Source organism: Culex pipiens, chromosome 2 (genome assembly GCF_016801865.2).
Source record: "Culex pipiens pallens isolate TS chromosome 2, TS_CPP_V2, whole genome shotgun sequence".
NCBI classification, from domain to species: domain Eukaryota; kingdom Metazoa; phylum Arthropoda; class Insecta; order Diptera; family Culicidae; genus Culex; species Culex pipiens.
This window is the reverse complement of record NC_068938.1, coordinates 119,657,921-119,667,063: the sequence shown is the minus strand read 5'-3', so window position 1 is coordinate 119,667,063 and position 9,143 is coordinate 119,657,921. Positions and strand designations below refer to the sequence as shown.

The following is a 9,143-nucleotide window of genomic DNA, read 5'->3' as shown; positions in this document are numbered from 1 at the left end:
AGTGTTGAAAATTTTCGACCTAATGGGCAACTAGCGATTTGCCAAGAAAAAAAATATGAGTGCTATTTTTATTACTTTATTTCTAATTTAGGAGGAAAAAGTAAATTATTCTTGTCCACCAAAATCAAGATAATGACTGCACGTATCATTATCAAGTAGCAGATTCCTGCCAGATTCGGTGAAATGACAAAAGATTAAACATCATTCCATCTTCAAACGGTTCTTTCAAAAGACCGGAGTTTAAAAAGGATTCGCGGTTCTTTTTTGTGAACCATGGTTCATTTGCTTTTTTTTAGTGAACTGACCCTTTGAGCGGCTCACTCTTTTTTTGCGCACCCCTATTTTTAATTAATTTACCTTGATCATAGAAAAACAATCATGTTTGGAAGCTTATAATTTTTGGAAAAAAAATCCTTTAAAATGGAATCTTCAGGAAAGTTTTTTTCCAGTTTTGATGAAGATCTTAGTTCCGAAAATCGATAAGAATTAGATAGTTATTGCTCCATCCACAGGTAAAAAACTGAAACAGTTGCTTTTCTCCATACATTTTGGTATGTGGCTTATTTGGTAGAAATAAAAGGATTTCATCAAATATTAATGCTTTCTATTATAATTTTTGTTTATTGAAGGTTAATATGGTAAAATTGCTTTTAAATAGTTCACGGTACATAGAAAAAAAGTTGAATTTTGAATGAAGGAATATTACCTCTTTTTTGAGTAATATTAATAAAAATGTGTAAAAATGTAAACCTGATGAATATTTATCAAAAACTGATGAAAATTCATCATTTTCTGGGGTAAATAATTTATTTTGACACAAAATTTGTCACCGTTTCCTGATGAATATTACCATCATTTTTTTCTGTGTAAGTCACTTTGGTGATACAACACAAAAACGATGTTTTTTTTTTTAGAAAAGTATTGATTTTCGTTAAATGTGTATCATTGTCATACTTTGGTCAATGCGTGAACAAGATAGAATAGAAAATGCATCAATAAGCTTATTATAAAATGCTGATGAAAAAAATACAAAAATGATTCAAAGTTAAAAACCAACAGTATCTCATTGATGACTTCTCTGACCTACATTTTGTCTACAAAAAGGGGTTATCCTCAAACCCCGAAACTTTCATCAACATCATTGAAGATTGTAGCAAAACATACAAGAGAATCAAGGTTTAGCTGCTCATAAAAATGTAGAATCACAGAGAATTCGGCTAATATTCTAATCAAGTATTTCGGGAAAATGCCTCACAGAATCTTCGTCAAGCCACTTGGCCATAAAAATGGGATATTAACCGATTGATATTCGGTATCGGCAGCCAAAACTAATTGCTATTTTAGAGAAATTCTAATTTCAGAAGATCCATTGAAACATCCTCTATCAACTCATTCCCTTGTGGACCACCAATCAGTGAGGTACTCCTCGATATTAGCTTCAGAAAAGTGCTAAATAGTGCAAAAAATGCCTCACGGCAAGAAAAAGAGGCGGTCCTCACCAGTAGGATCGGCAGATTTGATGAAGCTAAAAATGCTTAAGCGCTACCTGCAAAGCCAGGCAGTTTGAGCAAGGACGCTCCAAATTCGTCTGGAAACCAGTTCGACACCCTCCCTGTGGACGTAAGCGAGAAGCAGTGATGTCAACCATCGCGACGCTCATTTTTGGTTCGCGGCACATTTTTCGTTTGTAGTGCTTTTCAGTTACGGAATTCGACAAAATGGTGTTTGAAGCACTTGTAGAACTCACCAACAGCAACATTTCTTCAGAACATTGTATAGCTGTAAAATTCATATGCAAAAAGTTACAAGAAGACCTCAGGACCAATGGTTCGCGATGCTTTCGTTTGCCTAACGCATTTTTGGTTGTAACTTTTTTTGTATTCATCAAAAATCAATACTATGTTCAGCAAAGTTGTACGATTTGGTGTGTTCTACAAGTCCTTCATACACAACTTTGTCAAATTCCGTAACTGAAAAGCACTACAAACAAAAAATGTGCCGCGAACCAAAAATGAGCGTCGCGATGATTGACATCACTGCAAATCGTACAACTTTGCTGAACATAGTATTGATTTTTGATGAATACAAAAAAAGTTACAACCAAAAATGCGTTAGGCAAACGAAAGCATCGCGAACCATTGGTCCTGAGGTCTGAAATCTTCTTGTAACTTTTTGCGTATGAATTTTACAGCTATACAATGTTCTGAAGAAATGTTGCTGTTGGTGAGTTCTACAAGTGCTTCGAACACCATTTTGTCGAATTCCGTAACTGAAAAGCACTACAAACGAAAAATGTACCGCCAACCAAAAATGAGCGTCGCGATGGTTGACATCACTGCCGAGAAGGAAGAATTCGAACGACGGGAAAAGACCGGGTTTATCAAATCTGGTGCTTTACGAGCTTCCATTCGCTTGTGTGCTGATGGGCTCAAAGTTCTGCTACCTACCAGGAAGTATTACAATTGATTTTTCGTTCATATTCATCATTTCAAATTTTTGTGTTCTTAACTTTCTCGTTGAGAGCAGATTACAATTTGATTTTTCGTTCATATTCATCATTTCAAATTTTTATGTTCTTAACTTTCTCGTTGGGAGGAGATGAGAATCGAACCCAGAACCGCTCGCTTTCAAAGCGAACACCGTAACCAGTAGGCCACGGCGGCTCCTAACAACAACAATAATCTGTATATAATATAAGGAACCTGGTTTTTCTGATTGGCTATATAATATTTTGCTTCAATATTTATAAGTTTCAAAACTCTCGGGAGTCACCAAATTTCCCGGGAATCGAGATTTCCAAAAATATCCAATTTGCAGGAAAAATTTTCAAGTAATATTACCCAAAAAAGAGGTTATATTCAACCAACCAAATTTTTATTCTTTAAAAAATTCAACTTTTTTTTTGCTGTGTACTGATCACGATGTTCATTTTGATTTTGATATTTGGAAATTTTACAAAAATGCATATCATCTCTGACACTTTAAATGTTCATATTGAGATTTTCCGTTGAAAATTATGAAGTTTGACACCCTTCATGGCTTGTGGACCGGATTTCCGGAAATGTCCCCTCTTCGGAACATCCCCGGGGCCACCGGGTGGGTTAATCCGGATGGTGGCAAAATCATCTCTGACACTTGAAATATTCATATTGAGATTCGCCGTTGAAAATTATGAAGTTTGACACCCATCATGGCTTGTGGACCGGATTTCCGGAAATGTCCTCTCTTCGGAACATTCCCGGGGCCACCGGGTTAATCCGGATGGTGGCAAGATCATCTCTGACACTTTACATGTTCATATTGAGGTTTGCCGTTGAAAATTATGAAGTTTGACACCTATCATGCCTAGCGGACCGGGATTTCGGATATGTCCCCTCTTCGGAACATCCCCAAGGGCCACCGGACCGCACTCAGATCCCCCCCTGAATACAATGCAACAGTTTTGGGGTCATTTGATCCAAATTGAGACTCATAAAAACAATGTGTAACTTCTGGTATTCATTCCACAAAAAAAAATACTTACACGAGCAGTCGCGCTGGTGTACTTTGTGCACCAACCCAAAAACATTATTTTAAAAAATATATTAAAAATAGTTTTAACTATACAATGTCTTAGGTCAACTTGTTTTCATAAGTAAAAAGGTTTATCTTGAGCATATATCTTGGCTACGGCTTGATTGTTTCATGAAAAATAATTGTTTTTCGAAGTTTCCCAAATCTGGTGCACAAAGTACACTAGCGCGACTTCCCGAAGGTTAAATAAATGAATGTGAACAGTTAATAATAAAACGAAAAATACAACATAGATGAAGAGCATTTAGCCATACCCCTTAGAATGTAAATGAAATGTAATTATTATAAGAAAGTTCAATAAAGACATATTTAATTTCAAAATTTCAAATTTCCTCTATCAACTGGAAACACGAATTTGACAATCATTTATAATGTCATAAAGAAGTGTAATAAAGGGGCCTACCTTCTACTCATCTATCACGAAATATTAAAAAAAACCACAGGTTCGTGAAATTCTAAATTATTTTTTTTTTTCATAATTCGTCTTGATTGTGCTTTAAAATGTCTAACAAATTTAAAAAGCAATGCAAAATATTTCGTCCTTATTTCAGTTAATTTTAACATTTAATTGCGACGACAGGATGCGTCGTGGTTTTATATTCCACACACCAAACTAAGAATTTCACAATATTTACAAACCCACTTAATTAGCAGAAAAGCCACGCCCACTCCTCTGAAATGCCTCCTAGATTAGTTTCATTTGATGCAACCGCATTTTGGGCCGTGTATGTTGTAGTTTTTAGAACATTTTCGGATTGTTTTATCACATAAAAACTCAAATTGTAAAGGAGTACAAAGTTTAATGTTCTTTAATTGTTTCTAATCAGTAAATTTAACTTGGTGATACAATTTAGCATAATATATACAAATGGTCCTTTACATTAAACTTAAATCCTTAAAATCCTTCTATCCTGCACAGCTTTACTAGCCCCTGTTAATCGTAACCGCGAGGACATTTCCTCGCTTGCCAGTCCAATCGCGGCGCCGCTGTTTCCGGTCCCCGTCGTTGCCACCCTGGAAAGCGCACTAATTCGCCTGATTAGCTTGTCGATGGTGACCACGCGGTTCTGCCTCATTTTCCGCCTCCTCGCTCTAATGCGGGTCGTGGTGGTGGTGGTCAGCCGGATCAATAGCGCTGGCAGCTGCCGGGATGGATCGATCGGCTCCGGTGGTTCCACTTGTTGGAGGTGATAGACGAGTTTGTCGCCCCCGTCGTTGATGTCCTTGGCCGCGGTGTCGTCGCCGTCAACATGGTTTGTCACACATGCACAATTATTATTCATATCGACGTCACGGCACTGGTGTTGCTGGCCGTCGCCGATGGGACCGGGTTCGAAAAAGTTTAAACCATTATCGTTTGATGGATTCATGGTGATTTTTTTTTTGTTACGGGGAAAGCACGTTTGAGTCTCTTTTTTTGCGGGTCGTATACTTGGTTCCTTTTTCTTTTTTTACGCACGATGGGTTCAACTTTTGGAGATTTATTGTAACATTGCCAGAACGCTGGTGGCAGCCACTCTAAAGTGCATCGGCTTGGAGGGATCTTTCCGTTGCAAGTCTTCGATCGGAACTGCTGTTTAGGTTATTTGTTGTGTATTAACCGTGCTGGTGCTGCTGCTCCTCCTCGGAATATGCTGTTGTTGTTATTTTCTTGTGCAAGATGCAGCAGCAACGAAAGACACTATGTACAAATTGTTTATTTATTATATACAGTCTTTTGCCTTAAATAAAAATATTTACATTTGTACATTCAAAAACACCCCCCTTAAGGCGGAGAGTGGCAAGACCCGAGCGCTCCGGATTCGTCGTGCAAGGCTTGAGACGAATCCCGGGCTTGGCCTGGCCGCATCGTGCACGGGCGTTGTCGTATTCTCTAATTGGTGCAAAGATGGAGAAACCCGAGAAACTCGCTCGCTCGCTACAGCAATTGCAAAAGATAAACAGAAACTATTAAAAAAATGAAAATAAATACAGTAAATAATAATCAACAAAAGGAAAAACAAAATACATTCGCCCTGCGCTCGGGCGCAACCTGCGACGGAAAGAGACGCAACACACGGTCACAGCCTCCACCGAGAGTGAGTGTACTATTGCATTCTCCTCCACCGTAAAAGGAGAAAAAGCTTGTCCATGTACACACTAAACACCAGCATCATCAACGTTTGCTGCAACAAGGGAACGCCTTTTTTTACCCCATCTCTCGGCGAATGCACCAAGATTGATGAACAGCAAAGCAAAGCAAGCCAAGAGCAACATCGCCAGCCATGCAAAGCTTTCTCCCTCCCTTTCTGGCGCGCACTCACTCATACACACAGCCAAACGAAAGCATCCCTCCTCGCCAAAAGCTCAGGATGCAGTTGTTGTGTGTTGGTTGCTGCTGCTGCTGCTGCTGTTGCATATATTTTCAGCGACACAACAAAGCAAGCTCTGAGATGTGGCGCTGCTCACCAATACACAACAGAAAAAGCTTCACCTCGGCGGTGGGTGGCCGTGGCATGGCTTGCTGCTTTGATTCGTGAGTGTGTTTTCTCCTCTCTGGCGAGAGTTTGATAATCCCGACCGACGACGACGCTAAGGACGACGCGACGCGACCACGTGGTGAAGGATGAGGGGTGGCAGACCATGCTCATCCGCAACGGGTTTGCTGTTTGCGTAGGTCCGGGTTTTGTTTTTGCTTATGTTTCGCGCGTGATGCTGCGCCTGCTGCTGCTGCTGCATACTTTTGGTTGTTATCTCTGGCGGTTGGGTGGCTTATGTATTTATTAGAGAGGGAGTATATGAGAGAGAATTTTGTATGGAGCATGTATCGCTATGTACTATGAGTGGACGCGAGCTTTCGTGTTAGTATTGTTTGAGCTGTCGTAGAGGAAGGATCTGTGGAATTTGTGTTCAGCAATAGTAATTTCGAACAGTGATTTTGAGAATCCTTTAGTTACACTAAAAGTAATACTAGCAATTTATAACATCTACTTGTGTCGAATAAAAATAAAACAAACCGAAAAACAGTGTTGTATTCATTCGTTTACGTTAAAAACTCGAAATTCATCCAAAAATAAATTGTGTTGGATAACGTGATAGTTCTGGTTCAGAATAGTGATGCCGAAACAGATAAATCTATAAATTGTAAATTAATATTTTATTTTTAAAGTTTTTAAAGCATGGCATGCAAGTAACTCAAAAAAGGGAGCAAACTCTGGATCTATCTCAAATTACCAAATTACTTTACTTGGTAGTTTTAATAATCAATAATTTGTAATTGTAAATCAATAGCAGGCCAGCTCAGTCAGATTGTTGTAGAATTTCCTTAATGTTGGGAAAAATGATTTCCATATCTACCTATTATGAGACAATTTCTTTGTAAGGAAGGAAGGCTCTAACGAAATTTTGAGTTAAGTTATTTTTTTGTGACCTGCGATTTTTTTAGTGATTTTTTTTAAATCTTTATCTTGAAAACGGGTATTTAAGTTCGATTAAGTGCCTTCACAACATCTTGAAATGAAAAAAAATCTCTGGCAGCATGGCACGTAATAAAAAAAACGATTTAATCCCACTAGGGGTGAGATAGAGCCTTTTTTACTAAAGAATATAACTTCTTTTAATTCATAACATCGACTTTGTTTATTTATAACGTCAGCACAAAAGAAAGTGACATGATACAAAAAATCTTATGATGAAAGCAAGGTATTATTATGATGTGATCACATAACCATACTGACCTTGGTAGAGAAGTGTTGAAGGGGTTACATACATGTAAATAGGTTGGTTTGAGCACAAACAAAACAAATTTGAGGATATTTGGTTGTATCATTGCCGAGATAAAGGTATTTGAAGTTAGCAGTTTCAAAATTCGGGTGCAACGATATCTCAACACTGCTTTGGCCAAATCGGCTCAAAATTTTGGTAAGACTCGTTAAAACAGTCCCGTGTGCATGACGAAGGCCGATTTTCAAAAAGTTTATTTTTTAAAAAGATAAAAATAGTTTTATGTTGTTCATATAAAAAATAGAAAGTATTTGGTTTTTGTATTTAAAAATAAATGCATAATTTCAAAATCGGGCTTCGTCATGCACACGGTATATGTCTTGCGAGTCTTCACCAAAAATTTCAGCCAATTTGGTCCATCCCATCTCGAGATATCGTGGCAACCATAAATCAACTCGGTGTTCAGAGAAAAACGCTCGCAAAGTTAGACAGTTCTCTTTGCGCATGGTAAAATTTTCAGCTAAAATCGACTGTAACTCACTTTCATCATAAAATATCTTCATGAAACTTTCAGAAGTGATAGAAAATCATCTTTTAAGATGATTTAATGAATTTTCTGTAATATGAAACTTTGTGATATTCTACATGTAGAACAGTTTAAATTAGTTATCTGCTCTCATGACCACATCAATGTCCCATATGCATTTTCATCGTTTTTGAGTTATTGATGCAGTTTGGTTAAAATTGTGTGTTCTTAAAGAAAAGCCTACAACATCCAGTACTTTGTTCTAGAAATCATGAGGAAATCATATCAGGTTACAAATTTTAATTGTTATTGAAAAAGAACTTAAAAATATCATCAGATCAATTTTCAGTAGAGCAAGTTGTATAACAAATTTGGAAATTTGGAATCATGCTACAAAATTGGTTTTGGTGACGGCAAAATTTTATATTTTTATGAAAAAAAAATTTATAATTTATTTTGATCAAATTTGGAACTTTTCGTTTACAGTCATCTCACATATTCGGAACACCCAAAAAATTCCGAACACTTTTGTGATAATTTGTCAATAGCATGCCAAATGCATCTTTTCTGGCGACCCTTCTATTTTTATGATCTTTATTTGGACACGATGGTCGCTCGTTTGATGTCGTCGCCTTTCTTACGAAGGTTTGTCTTTCTCTTTGATGGACAGCAGCGTTGCGGATCAAATGAAGCTAAAAGGAACCAGGAAGCCGATACTGGAACGAGATTCAAGGTCGGTGGATGTGACGGTTTCCGCGGCGGATTCTCAAAACCGATTTCTGCTGCGCAACGTGCACACGGTACAACACCTGCAACTTCCAGAGCAAAAGGTGCAGTATTCGGAAGTAGCAGCTCGCTTCAAACATCTGCGTGGTCTTCCAAGATGGTACCTATCCTTGAACGTCGTTAAGCACCCAAAAAAGTCGGAAAAGGACCGACTTGTCTGGGACGCCGCAGCGTCCGTCCGAGGGAAGTCACTGAACATAGAGTTGCTCAAAGGACCAGACCTTTTGACAAGCCTGCCTACCGTGTTGAGTCGCTTTCGAGAACGCCGAAATCGCTTTCGAGATTACCGAAATGTACCATCAGCTGCAGATTCAACCGAGTGACAAATCCGCCTAGAGGTTTCTGTACCGGTCCAACGGATCCAGCCAGCCGGTGATCTTCGTGATGGATGTCGCCACCTTTGGTGCGGCATGCTCACCCTGCTCCGCCCAGTACAAAAACAGGAATGCGGAAGAGTACTCCGAGCAGTATCCGGACGCTGCATCTCAGTCCCGGGTATGAGGTGGCGATAGCCCTCGCGCTGCTTCCAACGACCCGTTTCAGAATGACAGAGCTC

The 9,143-nt window shown here is 38.7% G+C and overlaps 1 protein-coding gene across 1 annotated transcript; it reads right to left on the bottom strand.

Moving 5' to 3' along the window:
- Window positions 1–4,366: 4,366 nt before the first annotated feature.
- Window positions 4,367–6,605, bottom strand: LOC120431595 (uncharacterized). Its single transcript, XM_039596702.1, has 2 exons — window positions 5,314–6,605; window positions 4,367–5,254 (listed from the first exon to the last, which is right to left on the bottom strand). Exon 2 carries the CDS (start codon window positions 4,941–4,943, stop codon window positions 4,461–4,463), a length of 483 nt encoding a protein of 160 aa, XP_039452636.1. The 5' UTR covers window positions 4,944–5,254; window positions 5,314–6,605; the 3' UTR covers window positions 4,367–4,460.
- Window positions 6,606–9,143: the final 2,538 nt, after the last annotated feature.

Excerpts from the sequence above, each read along its gene's own strand:
- LOC120431595 (XM_039596702.1), bottom strand. The coding sequence starts at position 4,943 with ATGAATCCATCAAACGATAATGGTTTAAACTTTTTCGAACCCGGTCCC.